At 37.8% G+C, this 20,809-nt stretch overlaps 1 protein-coding gene across 1 annotated transcript; it reads left to right on the top strand.

The window, feature by feature from the left end:
- The first annotated feature begins 5,257 nt into the window (after positions 1 to 5,257).
- Positions 5,258 to 20,108, top strand: LOC115927248 (tectonic-1-like). The gene is made up of 13 exons (XM_030992846.1): positions 5,258 to 5,523; positions 7,071 to 7,191; positions 8,135 to 8,244; positions 8,883 to 9,022; positions 9,658 to 9,760; positions 10,424 to 10,542; positions 11,342 to 11,713; positions 12,902 to 13,027; positions 13,624 to 13,733; positions 14,745 to 14,885; positions 15,809 to 15,977; positions 18,110 to 18,262; positions 18,944 to 20,108. The coding sequence occupies exons 1-13, from the start codon at positions 5,268 to 5,270 to the stop codon at positions 19,190 to 19,192; spliced, it is 2,169 nt and encodes a 722-aa protein (XP_030848706.1). The 5' UTR covers positions 5,258 to 5,267; the 3' UTR covers positions 19,193 to 20,108.
- Positions 20,109 to 20,809: the final 701 nt, after the last annotated feature.

Here is a 20,809-nt window from a genome sequence, read left to right as displayed (position 1 = left end):
TAAGTTCTATAGTGAACATAAGCATGAACATAGGCTTGCAAAATGCCTCGCTAACACGGTTAATAAATCAATTTGAATCAACACATGATTTGTTTTTAATTCTAATCATTTTGTATCATTTCCTTCCATTCTAATTCTTTTCCGTGTGTTTTGCGCCCCCTCTAAGTGCCGCCCAAGGGCCTCTGATGCCACAAGATACGCCACTGGTATTATATTCCCCATTAAACAATCTCCTTCCTCTCATTTATTTCATCCTTGATCAACAACCCATCTCCAGTCTCAGCCATAGTGGCCCGAATTCAAAAGGAGGTTTGTAGACAAACCTTGGCTTATGTGCGTCATATGACGCGTTTTGACGCGTTTCAGATAAAAGTTTGTCTGAACCTTGGTCTGAAACTCATCGGAACGCGTCATATGACGAACATAAACCTAGGTTTGTCGATAAACCTCCTTTTTTGAATTCGGGTCTTTGTGTACAGTTTCCTGTTTTACCTTCTCTTGCACATTTTTGATATAGTTCCCTTTTTTATTCTTTTTAAAAACTACAGCTGAAGAAGGAACAACCATAACCATGTCTAGTGACGTCACAACAAACTCATCTCTTGGAGATATTCCACCGGTCCGATCTATACCAAATAACGCACGTACGATGCAATGCAATCTCAGCCTATTACTTGGTCTTTTAATCGGTGGTTCAGTAGCGTGTTGCATAATTTCCATATGATATAAGGTAATGTAAAATGACATGAGTATGTTTAAGTACAACACTGCGTCTAAAGATTTGGAACAAGAAAAAAAATTCTAGGAAAGAGGTGTTTTTAACCCTTAAATGCTTAATGTGACTGTTCTGCTTTATAACACAGGGGGCGGCAGACAACATTAAATGAAAGAAAAACATAATATTGATTGATTCGAATTTATTCCATTTCATTTTATTCAATTGTTTGCACGATAAAGAACATAGTTGACAAAGTAAGTTCAAAATTATGAAATGAAACTGGAACCTAATAAAAAGCATAGCTTGTTGTTATAGATTCCCAAGAATAAATAAAATATGAACATTATTTCATACTAAATCTTTTTAAAGTGTCTTAGTAATCGAAATATTGAAGGGAAATGATACTTAAAAAACACAAAAATTAATGTTTGAAAGTTAATATATCCATGATTTATAGTGAATTACAAATTTTGTAGTTGCTTACAACGCAATTGGTCTCTATTATCTTCTCAAAGATGCAATAAAAGATTTAACAGTTTAAAATTCTATCTACTTATACATGTGTAATTGCTTATTTCTAATGATTTTTTTCCCTTGGGGGGGGGGGGCTACAGCCCCCCAAGCCCCCCCCCCCCATCTGTACATCACTGTAGACACAGAATTTACCATCTGGTAAGTATTGCGATATGTTATTAATAACTAACATTTGACAACCTTCTGTGAAGGCAATTTGCTCTTTATTGTTGACCCACCATTCTCGTAAATCGTAATATGTTTTGTGTTTTGTATTTCACCTTTTTACCCGAGCCGTGAATCTGGAAGTGCCGGAAGAACGCTGCTGAGCTGAAGTGCTCAGCGGATCCGGGCTAACTCGGACCAGGGGACAACTCGGCCCAGCTGCAAAAACTGTCATTTTTGGGTCATTTTACCCTAACTCTAACCTAGCTCTAACCCTAACCCTAACCCTAACCCTAACCCTAACCCTAAACCTAAACCTAACCCTAAACCTAAACATGCACAAAATGACCGTTTTTTACAGCTGGGCCGAGCTGTCCCCTGGTCCGAGTTAGCCCGACTTCATTTAAGAGATATGCTGATCATGCTATATTAAAGATAAAGGTTATTTCTGGTCATGCGATTGCATTGCGAAAGAAAAAGGTGTGGAATCGATCAGAAAAGGTTGATCATCTAGCATATGAATATTGGTGTGTACTGCAAGGTTCTGGACTCATCAAAATGATAAGAAATTTGGCCCAATCTTGGTAACGGTTCAAGCACTGTACACAGAAAGATAGCTACCATATATCTGTCCAGTCCAGATAGATATAATAATTTACCAAATATATCAGTAGGCGGTTTCCTGGCAAAATTTGTATCATCACGTATTAGTCAAAACATTCTTTCACATGATTGGTAATAAGAGCTTCCATTTCATTTTTTGAGCGGGGGGAGGGGGGGGGGGGTTCCAAAACTGGTCTTTACCTTAAACTAAAAATAAAGTAAAACCTTAACCCTTTTCATGAAGTAAAGCCTGGATCATGGGATCAAATGTTCACCCTCCATGGCAACCTTTTTGTAACAAGCATCGCCCCCCCCCCCCCCCCCATCACAGGGTTCCTTTATTTTACAATAGCAAACAGCAATAGCAAGTTTTATGAAATAGGACCAAGAGTTACTTTGAGCCATTTTGTCTGGAAATGGGATTCCATTATGTTGGCCCTCTTGGTTTAAAAGTTGCAATGTCAAATACGACCCAAAACTTAACTGCAATTACTAATTGGTTGAAAATATAATTTTTAATTTCAACATTTTATGGAAGAGTCCCCAGAATGCGATATTGACTATGAAGTTGTTTTGTTTGATTGTAATGTTGGTAAGTATATTTACAGTACCATGTTGTACTTAATTGTAAGCATTCTGTCCAGGTTCACTCAAGTTGTGTCATGCAGTCACACCCGAAAAGTTTACAGATTTTCTCAACTGCACTCATTCCTATCAGGAGTCACACTACTGATGAGTGATTAGTGATGTAAATACTGTATATTTCATTTCATTTATTTATTCAAACACTGTAACTTTCTCAGCCGGCTAAACGGTTGTTTTTTAGAAAGTCCGTGACTGAATAAAAATGTACAAATTATATCACAGAACAAAATCCACTAACAAAAGATAACAAAACATAAAAATATGCAAAATAATCGAATCAAATCAACAACTAAAAATAAACAAAGAAAACATGAATTATTATAATGTACAAAATACAAATTAACAATAATGAATAAAAAGTAGATAATTAACAGAGAAGTGTATTGTAAACCCAGAGTCTGATTGACTTTCCTCCCAAGGGTCAGCCTCCCACCCCCTCCCCCCCCCCCCCCCTCCTTCCCGGCTACCTAGGTGGTGACATGATGTGTATATTGTCTATATTCCTGAAGTGAAATGTTGGCAGGAATGAGTGAAATTGTGATGATGTATATATGGCCCAACTTTACATGTACATTGTATGTACATCTATAATTCAGGGATTAGTAATTGATAATGTTTGTGTTTTTTCTTTGTCTTCTTCTATTTCTATTATCAACAGATGTGTACCAAGTTTGTGTGTGCCTTTTGCTTTGTATAATACTATGAACAGAGACAAAATTTATTCATCTTCCTAAAGTGAAAATTTGGCAGGAATGAGTGAAATTGTGATAATGTAAATGTGGCCCAACTCTACATGTATGTATACATCTTCAATTCAGGGATTATTCCAGTACTTGATAATATTTTATTTTTTTTGTCTTATTCTATGTGTATTAGCAGCAGATGTGTACCAATTTTTGTTGGCCTTTTGCTTTGTATATATATATATATATATATATAAACTATAAACAAAGACAAAATATGTCTACCGGTATCTTCCTAAATTGAAAACTTGGCAGGAATGAGTGAAAACGTGATAATGTATATCTGGCCCAACTGTACATACCGTTATACAATTCATGGAATATTTCAGTACTTAAAGGTAAAGACCAGTTATGGTCATGCGATTACATTTTGAAAGAAACGTTGTTGAATCGATCAGAAAAAGTTGATCATCTAGCATATACGTATCAGTGTGTACTGCAAGATTCTGGAATCGTCAAAATGATAAGAAATTTGGCCCAGTCTTTGTAAAGTAGCAAGCACTGTGCACAGAATGATGTATATGCGACCACGCACACGTGTGCGACACGTGCATTTATTTCTCACATACAAATAGATAAACTAATTTACCTAATATATCGATTAGTAGGCGGTTTCCCGGCAAAATTGTTATCATCATGTATTAGTCAAAACATATTCTTTCACATGAGTGGTAATAAGAGCTGCCATTTCATTTTTTGAAATTGGGGCATTTCCAATACTGGTCTTTACCTTTAATTTTTTTTTTCGTTTGTTTTTTTGTTTGTTGTTGTCCATTTGAATTATCAGGCCTCTGAGAAGATGTGTTCTAAGTTTTGTGTGCCTTATGCTGAATGCATGCACGTATGAACAAAGTGGCCATGTGATTTGATATTAGCCTTGATGCCAAGAGCTTCTTGTATATAGGAGAGACTAAATCCTGAAATCATTGACATATTGTAAATGTCAAATCACCATTTTTTAAAAACAAACTGGCATACCAGTATGTGATTACTGTAAGACATACATAAATCAATATTCTTTGAAGGTACCTGATTTTTATGAGAAAATGTTGTATTAAAAGAATGTTTCCAATTTCAAGAAGAATATCTAATCACTGTAGTCCAAATCAGATGGTTTACAGCCTTGTACATGTATATGCAAAGAATTTCAAATTAACTGAAATTGAAATTTCATTACACCAGTGTTCATAACAATCATGTTTGTGCTTACCATGTTTATGTGTACCGAGTATGAGCCAAAGATTAAAAATTATTTCTTGTATTTCTTATCCCGAGTCTGAATTTATGATTAATTTGTATGCTTTGAATCAAGAGAAAGGAAAGGGAAGAGATCGAGAGAGGAAGGGATGGAGGGAGAGAGATAAGGGTGGGAGTAGGGGGAGTATAGATGTTTGAGGAGGGGGCGGGGGTAACAGATACAGTGAGCAAGAGAATAGATATTTTGTTGTTGTTCGTTTGGTATTATAATGGCTATTAGTCAAATTTGACTATTGTTGCCAATTTCATCGCATCTCTTTCTTTTAATGTCTTGGTAAAATTATTATTTCTTTCTTTCTTTTTCCAATCTCATTTTAATATAATATTAGTCATAGTCTACAAAAAAAATAAAAACAAAAAATTATTTCAAATTAAACCACGATCCGCACACAGTTCCAACTCACGCTGGCCCTGTCCTTTCTATGATGCCTTCTTACCAGCCCACCATAGGAGAGATATGGTGCATTTGAAAGGTCAGGATGTAGAGAAAAAAAATAAAAATGTGCTCTTACCCCTGACACCGAGTAAGTGTGGTGGTGGAGATCAAAATTAAATCGGCCAGATTCGGGACAAGGCTAAGCGCGGCGCCACTTTTGTCTCATGAATATTCATAAGAGCGCAAGATGGCGGGGTTGTCAGCAGACGCCAAAATAGTTTTCATTTTACTCTTCGCTGCGGTAAAGATTCTCGCAATCGCAGCGCAGACAACGGCTTCCGTGGAAACCACACCAAACCAGCAAGGCACAAATAACCCAGCGACAACAGCAACCACTCCTGTTCAACCTCAGACCACCCAAAATGCCGAAACAACACAGCCTCAGCAACAAACAACAAACCTTCCTACAGCTTCACCTTCTACAGAAGTGCCTGCGAATACAGGTAAAAGCCTACGTAGATAATTTGTGTGGTCCCATATGTAGACATTTGTGTTGGAACGTTATTCTTATGTTTCATCATCACCAGGGATTTTTGTATTCGCTGGCCATTCTAATCTATTTAATTATAGCCTGGTTTCACCCAATATGAGTTTAATAAAGCTAAGTTATTCTCATACTCAGGAGTCTCGTGTAGACCTACGCCGTACATAGTCAGCAAAGAAATAGAATTCATTGAATCTCTTTAAAAAAGTACCATTTGAAAGAGCATGAAAAATACATCTAAAATGATACCAAGTCCAAGATCATCACCCTAGGTCAACAAATAGCGAGAATAACAATAGTTTAATGTTGGGAAAAAACCACCCATTTTTGGTCCTCCCCCCCCCCCCCCCCTTATACAAGTCAATGGAGGGTTGCTCGATCATTTGTGACCATTTTTAACATGCATCGCATCGGCAAACAGCAAGATTCGCAGCTGGCGGCTTCGATAAGCAACGCCTGCTCTCTATTATACTATTAGTAGTCTACAAAATCACCCAAGTTTACTCAAAATCACCACTTTTTTCAAGTGACAATTGATGACACCTAGACTCTAGAGTCTAAATAAAGACCAAAATAATAGCAGTAAAATGCCATCAATAAATGAATAATAATCAATTCAACTCATTGTTGTTGGAAGAAATAAAATTAATTAAAATTGGACTTCTATTCAATCCTGGCGGAGAGCTGCTTCGTATTCATTGTGTGTAATTCTTGGTCACCGCACTTGCTGATCTCAGGTGTATAAACTTAATATAAAGCCTACACAAATTTGATAATAAGAAAAATTGATCCATACCATGCCCCACATACAGTACATAAAACTCAATTGTCTAACCAATTGTAGGGACCGAATGTTCGAGTCCTAGAAATTTTTCTTCTACTTACTTTGTTGTAGCCTAGGGCTAGTAAGGTGAGGTTTAACTCAGACTAACAAGTTAAGACTTGGATCTAGAATTTTTTTCTAACATCAGTGAGTTGAATTTAATGTATTTTGCTTCTGTCACTAATAGCTGCATTAATATGACACCCTCTATTTTATCTCAAAACCCTCTACACCACTGTACAAGACTCCACAGAATTCACTAAAACTCGTCACTGTAGTGACAATTAATAACACCAAAATAGCAGAAAATACAAGCAATTCAAAGTTTCAAATTCACTTTGTGTGAATCTCTGAGGCAAAACCACCAAAATGAAATCCTGATTTTTGGTCTTATGGTCCTAGTTTTTTGTGGTCAATTTCTAATTTAAGTGTACCAAAACTATCGCCTGAAAAAACAATACCCCAGTATGTAATGCAAACGTTTCGCAAACCAAAACAAACAGATTTTTGGTGTTATGAACCCAGTTTTTTGTGGCCAAATTATAATTTAAGTGTACCAAAACTATCGCCTGAAAAAACAATACGTAACAGCATTTTCTTTTCTTCTCCTTTCCTAGATCTCAAACTTTCTCTTTAATTTGGTGAATCAACAATTTCTTTCTTTTTCTGTTTACTTCTGTCAGATATTGGGACGTGCATCTGTGATTTGACTGGTAATCGCTGTGATGTGAATTGCTGTTGTGATCCCGATTGTTCATCAGCAGACGTTGCCACCTTCAGCCAGTGCTCTGAGAACGCTTATGTGTAAGTGACCTTTGACCCTTGAACTTTGACCCTTGAACCGTGATGAGGTCATCCCTGGAGCAGCTTTTCCAAGCTTTACTGGGATGGAATGTGTTGTGACAGCAGGTGATGGTGCAGAAAACAAGAGAAAGATGTACAGTTTCTATATACATTAAAATAGTGACATGCAAGTAACATTCATGCTTCTATAGGGCCTAAAAAAAGATGTTGTATTGCCCTTTGCAACCAACCCCAAAATCTTGAAATCTACATGTACAGTCGGCTTTTATAAACTAAAAAATAAAAAAATACATTTTTTTTTTAGAAGAAACAAATTATTAAAGCATCCAAAACTGAGAAATATCAGCCCAAAGAGGGAGTAATTTTTTTTTTTTTTTAAGAAAAAAAAAAAAAAAAAAAAAAGATTTCTGACCAACCGACCCATGTTTTGGCACCTAATGGGCAATCATCTTTTTTTGTAAGGCCAAGTTTACAGCATCCTGGAACCTAAAGGAGGACGAGGTTCCAACCCTCTGATTTCAAGAAGGGCGGCCTCCTGGAAAGTAGCAACTTTAAGCTCATCAGTTATTGTAAGGTATTTCAATATGTGAAATCCTCTTTGCATACATTAGTTATTGCTGTGTCAGGTAATCCTCAGGAAAATGTTCAGGTTGTCAGGAATAACTTCTTTCTTAAAACGCTATGTACATGTATAAGATCTGACTATGTTTAAAAGTAAACCTGTCTATTGTGAACAAAATATGAGATATGAATTTTGAATTTGTTTTTCTCATTCATTTTGTTTATCAAACGTGCTCAATAAAGAAGAGATGATAAAAAACACAATTTAAGCAAAGAAGTGGTAGATATAGGACATGGAACATTTGGACATAAATTCTGGAAAAATCTATGTGAAAAGATGATTAATATTCGTAAAATGCTGATTTTCTTCTCCCTCTTTCAGTGTTGAGGACAAAGTTTGTTTAAGAAGCTCCGTCATCTTCAATAATAATGCTGAACCAGAGACAGTGGATGTGACAGATCCAAGTCTGTTCTGCATCACCAGAGATAACTGTAAGTGAAAACGGGGCTGCTCATACACACACATCGATAAGGGGTGTGGTTTCACATATATACATTGTACATGTACTGTACTTGCAGAGGCAATTTGAAGTGAAAAGGGGGCTGCTCACATGTACACACATGTACATGTATAAGGGGTATGGTTTCACTTATACTTGTAAGGGGGGGGGGGGGTAATTTAAGTGAAAACAGAGATGCTCTGACATATACATCTACCAGGGGTGTGGAAACACATATATACTTGTAAGCAGGGGTAATTTAAAGTGAAAACAGGGCTGCTCATACACAAACATCTATAAGGGGTGTGGTTTCACATTGTATTAAAGCAGGGGTATTAAAGTGAAAACAGGGCTGCTAAGAAAAAACACATACAAGGGGTGTGGAAACACGTATATAATTATAAACAGGGGTAATTTAAAGTGAAAACAGGGCTGCTCATACACACACATCTACAAATTAGGGGCGTGGTTTCACTGATACTTGTAAGCAGGGGTCATTCAAAAATGAAAACGGGGCTACTCATTCACATACATCTACAAAGGGTGGGGTTTCACATATAAGTGGGGGTAATTTGAAGTGAAAACAGGGCTGCTCATTACATTCCCCTCTGACTCTTTCATTCAATCTAGATGCAGAAAGAAATTTTTACACTGTTCCTCAGACGGTTGAGACAGTTGAGCGGTTCTACGAGCTGAGTGACCAGTATGGATCTACATCCTATGCCAAGCCATCAGAGGACACCAATGCTACATACAGTGATTTCTATAAGGTGAATATATCATACAATTGATGAGTCCTTCCAAGTGCCATTAACGAACATGCACTGTCATATTCTTGTCTAAAAGCACCTTCGATGCCATACACATGTCTGTGTTTAGATCTGCATTAAAAAGAGCTTATGTGTACATATACAGTCGAACCTGTCTATAGCGACCGTCCAAGGCAATTTAACACAAAAAGTGGTCCTTGTAGACAGGTTCCTTTAGTACTGTGTCAATGACAAACCATTTCAAGGGAAACAAGTACTCCCTTAAACAGGTTTGACTGTATATCTGCCTCTGCCAATTAACTGATGGTGGTGCCACACAGCCATTATTTTGTGGGGCTGTCTGTACGTCCCTCTGTCCAATGTTCTCATTATCGTGATATCTTTAGAACCCTTGTGTGTTTCACCATAGTGGGACGAACCAATAAGATTTTTTATTTTTTTTGGGGGGGGGGGGGTAAATCATAGGTGAAGGTTCATCTAGAAGCCGTAATCTGGAGGTAAATTTTTATGAAATTTTCAGTTTAAGTGTTCATTCACGATACATGTATCTCAATAGCTCAAGTATTTGAGATATGCACTTCAAACTTAGTAGTTGGTATAATTGCTTGTATTACTCTTCTTTTGTTCTCTCTCAGTCTGGAGATGTAGTCTACACGCTGTATGAATCACTAGCCCTAGGCCAACTTGGGCTACCACGAGGGCTAACATCCGATGTGTGTGAAGACAGTAACCCTGCAGGTAATAGTATAGATATATCGACTGCTATGAGAGGCATACATGTAGCTGTTATAGGCTCAAGGGGTCTTACTCATAGCAGGATGTAACGTCCCCGAGAGCCAGTATAGAAACAGCTATATATTGACTGCTATGAGAGGCATCACCGTTTCTATATAGGCTCAAGGGGACGTTACATCCTGCTATGACCCTGCTAGATGACTAGATTTATTCAACATACTAAAGAGAGGTATTGCTGTCGACTCCTGTGACGAGCATAGTCAAGACTATTGCCATAATATGAACTTGAATCATCATATGCAGTATAATTCATATTTATGAAAACATGTACATACAGTAATAGTAATAATAATAGTGGGTTTGTGTGATCATGTTAAGCGCTCATGTCTGTAAGATATGACAAACCTGCTATGATGCTCCGCAATTATTACTCCAGCTTTAGCATGGCTGCCATTAACGGCCCTCTAGAATTTCAAGGAATTAATTTCTGCCAGGTACCCAGCGCATTTATCTCACCCCGGTTGAGTGTGGCAGATGTGGATTAATGCCCACAGTCCGGTGACATATTCACTCAACCACAAGACCTCCACATGTTCAAATCTAGTCATTTAAGAATATATAATTTTCTATTGAGAGACTGAATATCATCCCATCTTTCCCTTACAGCCTACTTGTTTGATCAGGAAGTGACCTGCACTCGTGCGCTCACCAGTCTCCAGACAGATTGTGAACAGCAACCATTCTTATCTGCTAGGACCTACTATGAAGGCTTCAAAGTCATTGGTGTAAGTTGAGTGTCATTGCAACCTGGGTTTAGATTTTCTACTGCATATTACTTGAAAGACCAGGGGGGTTTTTCACAAAAACTAAGATCGACTTTAAGTTGAACTATGGCATACCGATCATGCCACTGTTTGCTATCACCATTATGATCTTTAGATAATATTTCTTCCTTTAACAATGAATTATCAAAAAAAAGGTAAATTCTGTAGATTTGTGACCATGATTTGTATGTCCCTTGAGAGACCAATGCCAGTAAATGGTGACGGCAAACAGTGGCATGAACGGCCTGCCATAGTTAAGTCCAACTTCGAGTCGATCTAAGTCTTTGTGAAACACCCCCCTGAGCTGCATAAAACCCAAAATGTTTTATTATATTACAGTCAAACCTGCTTTAGTGACCACCTGTCTACAACAAGCACATTTGTTGTTTCCCTTGAAAATGCTTTCTCATTGAAACATGTACTAAGGGACCTGTCAACAAAGACCCCTTTTTGTGTTTCCCTTGGGCAGCTGCTATAGACAGGTTTGTCTGTATACAGTATTTGGTATCACCTGTGCCCAGGAGGAGAACATTGAATGAAAAAATAGTGACCCTTGGGGCTCTCCTCCCGGTATAACTGATCGGGATGTTCACGTAGACCACTGCGCCAAGGCTTCTGCGTACTCTTATTCGAATAGTTTAGTGGATCTTAACATGCAGAAGTGGATTTTTATTCATACCTTGATAGATTTCTAATTTTTGCTGTGAAAGGTGGGCAAGTTTTATCATCCATGACCCATTTTTCTTTCTTGGCTCTCCAGACCCCACAATTCTTACAAGACAACCCGCTCCCTAGCCCTATTCTGGTCAACCTAACCACCGCCATGCCCGAAGCGGCCACCACCACTCCGATGACCACACCCACTGCCAACACCCCGACCCCTAACCCCAGCGCCGCCACGTTGGATCCCAACGCGACAGTCATCGACGAGTTCACGACCCTTGTCCCAGTGACAGAGCTCCCTGGATATTCATTCTACGATGAAGCGGGTTTGGTGAATATTTCCATTCGGTTACCGGTCCTGTGTCGGATCGTCTTTGGTTTCGTGGTGGACTGCAACTACACGATGGAGGACGTCCCATTTCCGGCGTATAATGCGACCAGCGGAACATGCCAAGACGTAGTTCTAGAGGTTAGTATTTGTCTACATGGAGCCGGAAGAGCATTTACTCGTAAAATGATATAAGTTGACATCCTTCTTGCTCAAGAAAAGATGATTTGTTGTAATAGTCTGTCAAATGTGTGTGTGGGGGGGGGGGGGATGATGATGATGATTAGTTATGACAATTGTGCATTGGAGATAATTGTGAAAATGATGGTGACGATAATGGTGATGATTATGATAATGTTGATGATGATGAATGAGGGTGTTTAATGAGGATGATAATGAGAAATGGTGGTGATAAAAATGATGCTGATGGTATTGACAGTGATTGTAATGACAATGATGAACATAATAGTGATTATGATGATGCCTATGATGGTGATTGTGATGGTGATGCTGGGGATGGTGATGATGATGGACAAAATTGATTAAGGGTGCGGTGACAATGGTAATGGTGATGACAATGAAAGCAATGATAAAATCTTATGGTAAAGATGATGATGCCGGTGCTACTGCTGATGATTATCAAATAATGATATGGATGATGAATAGTGTGTTAATTGACAGTAGTGGGAATAATGATGAAGGTGATGAAGATGATGGTTGTGGTTGTAGGTGGTAACAAGGATAATGGTTTAATATAATGATGTTGATGATGATGATAATGTTGATGTTGATGATGATGATTATGATGATAATGATGATGATAATGATAATGGTGATGACGATAATAATGATGGTGGTGATGATGATGACAATTGGGATGTTAATGTTGAAGATGATGACAACGATGATGATGATGATGATGATGATGATAATAGTTTGATAATGATGTTGATGATGACGATGATGATAACGGTTTAATATAATGATGATGATGATGATAATGTTGATGATGGTGATGATGATGATGATAATGATGGTGATGATGATGATGTTGATGATGATGATGATGATGATGGCATCGGTGATAATTATTACGCTACGCACGATGGTCAAGTACTAGGGCCCTGTTTCTTAAAAACGTGTTTACAATAACAAGGTAAAATGACTGTTATAAATCATGCGTTTGATTGACTGAGCAAATTTGTCATACAATATTAGAATTAGTTATTGATAACGAGTTTTATGAAATAGGGCCCTGATTCCCACCAGCACCATGTGCATACATGTTTTACTCCAAGACTTATTCTTTTTCAATTTCTCTGTACCCAGGTCAAATACATCATTACCCATAACTCAACCGATGGCTTAGAGGAAGTAGAGGTCGAGCTGCTACTTGGGTCATTGACCTCAACTGACCTTTATCCCTCCCAGACCTTTTCTACAGAGTTTGTCAAGGTAAGTTCAAATTCTCCCCCAAACCCATCAACTACAGTTACTATATATAGCTAGGTAAGATAATGGGAAATTGTACGACACTTGCTCCTGGGACAATTGCTCCGTGTCAGTTTCCTTCGCTATTTTATTGTTTTTTTTTATTGTTTTGTAATATGTGTTTGCATTTGATTATATGATTCATGTTGTATGTATTTTTGATACTTTCTATTGTTTTCTTAATTTGTTTCTTTATACCTCTGCCAATGTTTTTTCTGTATTTGTCTGTATAATCTCTCTCTCTCTCTCTCTCTCTCTCTCTATTGGTCTCTCTTGCTCTCTCTGTTGTTATTTCACATTTCATTATCTTTCTCCCTCTTTCCCTCTCCCTACCCCTCGCTTTCAATTCTCTCCCTCTATCCTTCGTACTTTCTTTTTTTTATACTCTCCATCTACCCTTTCTATTTCCTCTCTCTCTCTCTCTCTCCCTCTCTCCTTATTACTCTCACTGTCCTTATTACTCTCTCTCTCTCTCTCTCTCTCCCTCTCTCCTTATTACACTCACTGTCCTTTAATATTACTCTCACTCTCTCTCTCTCTCTCTCTCTCTCTGCATGCAGCGTGATGAGGTGGATGTCTATCCTCGTAGCGGCAATCCTGGCTATGTGATTGGTCAACCCTTGATGGCCGGGAACCTAGTAGAAGAAACGCAACCGGACGAGAGTATCAAATATCCTTTATTAAATCTAACATACCAAAAATCTTGTACTGCGATTGCTCTAAATGAGGAAACTTGGCGAAAAAATAGATTTTGTATCTAGACCGCTGCACTGATTGTAAAAATTATCACATTTGTGAGTTTTGTTGCAGGGATTGTAAAAACTATCACAAAAATATGTGATTTCTTTTTTTCCCCGTCACCGAATAGACATGCACGCTGGGAGCTATTGGGCAACAGTTCTGCAATTACCGATACGAGTAGGCTATTTTGACATGATAATAATAATAATAATAATATTGGATATTTAAATAGCGCACATATCCACCATGCAAGGTGCTCATGACGCTCCAATATTACCCCGGCTCTGCTAGGCTACCGATTTTGGTGCTCTCAAGCATTCAAGGAAGAACTTCCTACTGGTACCCATTCATCACCTGGGTGAAGAGTAGCAAATGTAGATTAACGTCTTGTCAAAGGACGACATTGGTGCCGCAGCGGGACTCAAAGCTTGGATCCTGTGATCATCGATCCACAGTCCGACGACTTAACTACTAGACCACAACACCTCTACAGTGCGAAGTCCCTGAGATTACCTCTGCAATGATTGTTTGTCCAATTGCCAGAGTAAAGAAAGGGATTAACAATTTGCTTATTATTTGAATGAAGTTTTGTGTCCACCAGAAAAACTGTTATATCTTACGCTGTTTATCTTACGATTGAACCTTAATTACTAATCCCTCTTAGTAGCTCCTAGAGGCTATCCCAGAATGATGATATGTTGTGTGGCAGTGTGAGCTAGGTGTCATGGCCATGGTGAAGTAAATGATAATTGCATTTTCACGTATAAACATGCACCAGTAAAACATGTCAGAATATGAATCGTAGTAAACTTTAGTTTTTGCTATGTAGGGCAAACTTATGGCTTGCCTTAACTAAGAAGACATAATGGATGCCATTATAGGAACATTCTGTTGATACCAAATGCCACATCTATACTATTAGCCTTAACCCAGGTCTTACGCAGGCTATATCTGTAGGAGCTGATCCCGATAGCTGGCTCACGGTCGTTCGGAGCTCCGGCGACGGAACTTGCGTGAATGACTCCGATTCTCGTTTGCCCATCACCTTTGGAGAGAATTTACGCAGCGGCTGCATTATCCAGTAGGTCAAAGTTCAAATTATAACAATTATTGTATGTCTGTTTATTTGTTTTACTTATCCACATGTATTAGTCAATATTTCCATGGAAGTGTATGTGGTTTTGACTTGTGTGGGTGTTTATAGTTTGGTGCTTTTTTATTGACTAAAAGAGGAGTTGAAATTGAAAGTAATTGCCTATTATTATGTAGTTTCATATCAAATGCACATATTTAAAGATAATTTTTTTTTTTTTTTTTAAACAGTCCAGAGACTGATGCATACAGAGATTACATAGTTGCATTGTTCTACATTGTATAAAAGAATCCAAAAATTTTACTAAAACTGGCAAGAAAAAAATAGAGATTAGTAATGAAGAAGAAATGTTATTTTTCTTCTAATTGATAATAATTGATGAAAAAAATTCCACTTATACAGTAAATAAAGGGAGAAAGGGATATATGAAAAGGTAGAAGCTGGGGGAGAGGATAGAGAGACGAGAGTGGAAGAGGAGGTATCTGTTTAAAAAAAAATATATGTATAAGAGTGCCAATTCATTTGATCATAGTTTACATTTGAATAGACCGGTAGGCCGGTCTACTAACGTATTCCAATTTTATGACAATCTGAAAGTTGCCCGAGGCTTGCCCAGCAAAGCGATATGTAATTTATGCAGAGTGGATTCCAAGTCTTGTATTTCATCATTAATAACAGCTTAATGGAATCATTTGTCACTAGGTACCCAGGAAAGAAAAATCCATAAATTTTAATATATAAACTAGATTCTTGTACATGCACGTTAATTAGTGTTGAACTATGTCTACTGTGTTATTCTTCTATATAGGCATAAAATGAATGAGAAACATCAAACAACTTGAATTCCAATTTCTCTTTACATGTATATACCTGTCATTATCACTTCTTACCGTGCATGGTGTTCATTTCAGAGTTTCATACGAGAGTGTATCAGACGTCTGCGGCCTGATCCAGGCCACAGCGCTAAACGCTCTCAATGGTAACCATCCGAGCCACGTCGCCACCTTCGGGAGCTCACTGCCAGAAGTCGTGGGGGATTGGGTGGAGATCTTTGAGGACCCAATTTCTAGCAACCCGGTGGTGAGTGTATATTAAAGCCCGTCTGTACTAGTTTGGCCAGGAGGATTAGACCTCCGAGGGTGGTCACTGACAGTTCGCTCACTCAGGTCTCAATTAACATAAGAAAAAGAGGATCATGGTGGACCAATGGTCCTCGATTGGACATTGTTTTCTATATAGAGGGAGCAAGTAGCTACAAGTAGTACAGTGTGGCTTTAAAGCCCCACATGCACTACTTACATGTACATTATAGCTACTTGCGCCCTCTATATAGCAAACATTGCCTAATCGGTGACCATTAGTCCCCCATGATCTTCTTTTTCTCATGTTAATTGAGAGCTTATTTGATGAGACAACCACCTGTCAGTGACCAAGCTTGGAGGTTTAATCCCTCCTGGCCAAACTAGTGCGGTTTGGGATTTAAAGCATAAATAGGATAAATAGGATGAAAGATTTAATTGCATACTTTGCGTTTGTACCTAACATTTGATCAACCTCAAAAAAAAATCTTGAGACATTCTATGGACTAGGAGGGGTAAGGAGTATGAAGAAATTATATAAGAACACTTAACCCTTACTGTACTGGGGGGGGGCCTCCCAGGCCCCCCCCCCCCCATCAACATTTTCAGAGATTGCGCCGCAACCGCTTGGAAATTTGAATTGTCGTTTCATGAATTTTTTCCCTCAAGTCTTACGCACATTTTGATACCATTTTCGCTGAAATCGGATATACCTATAAGGTGTTAAATAAAAATTAGTATGCGCATGTCATCAAAAAAGTGCTATAATTGCATCTATTCATGTTCAAGCAGAAATGTGAAGATATGAATTGATATCAAATTGCTTTTATATGTTTCTCAAAGTAACTTGATGTATTTCAGAACAAAAGAATACATTAGAATTAAAACAATAGATATAATAAGAAATTATTAATTACATCAAATAACTGTTTTGTGTTAGAAAAGAAGTTTCATATGAATAATGAGTTTCAACATTCAAAAAGTGGAGTCTGACAATTTTTGTAATGATTCTTGTTCCCTATATATATTTCCAGATTTGATATTGATACAGAATTTGAAATGAAGGAAACATTTATTCCATACATTTTCAAGATTCTTCACAAGTCCACGGACAAATATGTAGAGTTTTCTGAAAAATGCATAAAATTAGCATTTTGCATAATTAATTAGGCTCTAACGAAGAAAATTTGCATATTAGGAAAGAACTAATTATACTATCTTGTTCCTTACGTAAATATCTACAAACATGCAAATTTTCGCGTTCATCGGACATTCAATGGCCGAGATCATAGGGGGGGGGGGGGGGGCCTCCCCCCCCCCCCCCCCCCCCCCCCCCCCAGTCAGAGAGTGCTCGAAATAGCCCAGTACAGTAAGGGTTAACACACAGTTTGGACCCCAGTTAGACTTCAGGGCAGTGGTGTTTCACAAACATTTCCTAAGTACAAGTTCACAGACATCGCATTAAAATATGTGTATTAGGGTTTAACACTGGTTTCATGAAACAATGTCCAGTTTCTTGATTTGATAAGGCAACTAGATAGATGGATTGGACATGGTGCCATTTGATCAATTACATTCTGACATAAAATAGAACTTCGTTTACTATGCAGTGGTAACTCCTTATTACAAGGTCCTTGGGACCAAGAAAATAACCTTTTTTTTGTTATATCAGGGTAAAAAATGAAAGAATAAAAAGAGCTAGGGCCAGCAAAATCACCTTGTTATAACAGATGCCTAGCTATATCAGAGATCTTTATACTGAAGTTCCATTGTATACAAATGATGTATGCGAATGGGTTCATTATACAACAAAGTATTTGCTCAAGTTGAGGCTGTATATATCTATCCTACGAATCCGTCAGGCTCATTATGATAGGTGCATAAACAGGATCAACAGGAGCAGATAGATCCTGTAATGAACGAATAAAACATGCAATTGTTGTTTTATACAATAAAACATCTGAGTGTCTTATTAGTTATCCGAATTTGCTCTTAACTTTTTTGATTGGTTTGTCTGATTTGTCTGCTTCTATTGAGAGTAAGTTATTTTTGGAGTGGACTTGCTTTTAACCAATCACTTGATGGGGATCTACGAGTGAGTTGCATATGCTTCTTCTTTTCTTTTTTTTACAGAGCAATGAGCAGGGCGTATGTAACAATATGTACATGGCTCTCCATGTAGAAGTGCTCTATGCCAACGTGGGAGCCTTGGCTAACCCACAAGCTAAGATCATCGGAGTCAGATATAATTATCCTGATGCATCGGGACAGACTCTCAGATATCAGGTAAGAAAGAGAGAGGAGTGATAATGAGAGAGAAGGAGAGAGAGAGGAGAGCGAGAGAGAAGAAGAGCGAGAGAGAAGGGAAGATAAAGTGAGAGGAGAGAGATAGAGACAGAGAGAGAGGTTGTCATCGGAGTCAGGTATGATGCGTCGGGACAGAGACTCAGATATCAGGTAAGAAAGAGAGAAAGATCGATCATTAGAGAATATATGGCTAGCGTAGTGCATTGGTTTAAACTTGAAGTCTAGTATCTTGGGGTTAGGATATTGGAGAAGAGAGTGAGACAAAGGGTTGGAAGAAAGGAATTGAGACAGGGGTAGGGGAGAAAGAAGGGAAGAGAAAGGTTTAATTATTAGATGATTAAATTAAGTTAAAGAAGTAGAAATTTGTATACATGGACATGATGCTTGTAGTATGTATGTACTGTAGCAGAAACCTCTTTCTTCCCAATTATGTTTCTTCAGTGTCAGGTAAAAATAAACCCTAACAATTTCTTATTTTCCTTCTCTGTCCATCTATCTGTCTCTCTCTTTCTCTCTCTCTCTGTCTATCTGTCTCTCTCTCCATCTATCCGTCTCTCTCTGCCCATATATATGTCTGTCTGTCTCTGTCTCACTATCTGTCTCTCTCTCTGCCTATATGTCTCTGTCTCACTATCTCTCTCTCTCTTTCTCTTTCTACAGTGCATTGGCCCCTACTGCCAGCAAGGAGCGGAGTCTCTGGTTCAGAATTTTGAAGTGTCCGTCTCGGTGGAGTTCATCGACGCATCGACCAATCCGACTGCTTCCTGGGCCGAGAAACCAGCCGTCGAGTCCAAATTGCCAAATGACTTCTTTTATCCTTTCTCTGGGACTTCAAAAGCAGGAAAACAGTCTTTCAATATTATCGTCCATGTGGTGGTATTATTAGTGTCCATCCTAGCAACATTATGATACATGTGGTAGGTTTGGATTTGATTGCGTGCAATGTAGATGCTTCCTGGGCCCCTTTTCACAAAACTTGTCATCAGTGGCAAATGATATTTTTTGTTATAAGCTAGTGAGATCCTTGCTTCTGATTGGTTATCAGCAGATTTGTCATGGATTTTTGTCATTTGTCATTGAGAAAGGTTTTGTGAAACGGGTCCCTGGGTGTTTTTTTGTTTTTTTGTCTCATTTTCAAAAAGAAAATATATTAGTGCTGGTTTTTCACTATGGCAAAAGTCTTAAATAGAGAGGGCAAATGATAAGAGGGATATGAATATTTGAAATATGAGATCACTAAATCTGTGTGAATCTCAAATTGGCATTTTGGTCAGTGGATTGTGACGTAGTCACAGACAACTCTCCCATTTACTGTGCACAAAAATATTAATAACCTATTTTTCTTTGAAGTGCCTTGTCCCTTCCTCTAAAAATAGAAGACCCTCCTGTGTCACACATTTTGAGAAAAAAATACATTTTAGTTATTTTGTATAAATATTTAAAGAAATAGGAAAATTGTCCTGCACTCTGTACTATTGATGTTACTGATTCAGCAAATTTAAAGTGCCCATACATATACCGGTAGTGATCACAACTTTCAAAATTAATAACTTAATCTACAAATTAATACACCCTACCCGCACCTCCAGGTAAAACTCAGACGAGTATTTTGGAGGACCAATTAACCAAGAACCAAGAACTTCTTATTTATTTACTGATTTTGATTTCATTAAAACTTTCACCAGTCTGTTTCTGTGATGTTTCTGCTTGGACCTTCCTTGTATTCCTGACAACCATAGATGCTCAACATTTAATCGTCGGTGGGGTGACAAAACCTCGTATCTCAATTTTTGAGATTTTGATTTTTTGGCATAATTTTGTACCTAATGGCCTACGACACCAAATCCATGTAACGCCTCCTTTTCGTTTTTTTTCTCACAAATTCCACACAAACACCCTTAAACTAAACCTCATAACTTTAACCCCCTTTGAAGCTGCACTGACAAAACCTCGTAACATAAGATACGTAATTCCTTTTCCTCGTAACTCACACACGGCCTATCAGTACCGAAGTTAGTGTATTCAAATCCTCGTAACTTATTCAACCAAATCCTCGTAACTCATTCAGAGTTGAAAGTAAGAACTCGTATCTCAATTTGAATACAAACTAAAAACTCGTATCTCACTTTCAAATATAAAAACAATTATTTTACTGTATTTTAACAATGACATTAAAAATTGTTTAAATATTCCAGTTTTAAAAAGAAAGGACGGTGTCACAGAGGTTTTGTCACCCCACAGATATGTAATTCTTATTCCTTTGTTGTAAGTTCTTAAGTTAATCACAGGAGATTTGGGTATAGCTCAAATCAAATTTCAATAAAAGTATGGAATGATGTTCATGCCAGAGCTACATGTATGCAAAGTGTTAGTGACTGCTTTGGAAATTCACATTAATTTAATTATTTTCTTGCCATCAACTAGATGCCCCTATTCTTTATTTCTCAAGAATACTAGAAATGTATTCACACATGTGACATTTGAATTGCCATTATTATTTATCTCTTCATCTTAACTCGATTTTGA

Source organism: Strongylocentrotus purpuratus, unplaced genomic scaffold, assembly GCF_000002235.5.
Source record: "Strongylocentrotus purpuratus isolate Spur 01 unplaced genomic scaffold, Spur_5.0 spur5_scaffold_20, whole genome shotgun sequence".
Classification (NCBI taxonomy): domain Eukaryota; kingdom Metazoa; phylum Echinodermata; class Echinoidea; order Camarodonta; family Strongylocentrotidae; genus Strongylocentrotus; species Strongylocentrotus purpuratus.
Note: the sequence above shows the minus strand (reverse complement) of the source record. Positions and strands in the feature narration are given on the sequence as shown.

What these genes read in the sequence shown, in the direction of transcription:
- LOC115927248 (XM_030992846.1), top strand. Translation starts at nt 5,268, where the DNA reads ATGGCGGGGTTGTCAGCAGACGCCAAAATAGTTTTCATTTTACTCTTC. An exon ending in CATACAGTGATTTCTATAAG is followed by an intron (nt 9,023 to 9,657) that starts GTGAATATATCA and finishes GTTCTCTCTCAG; the next exon opens with TCTGGAGATGTAGTCTACAC. An exon ending in AAGGCTTCAAAGTCATTGGT is followed by an intron (nt 10,543 to 11,341) that starts GTAAGTTGAGTG and finishes TTGGCTCTCCAG; the next exon opens with ACCCCACAATTCTTACAAGA.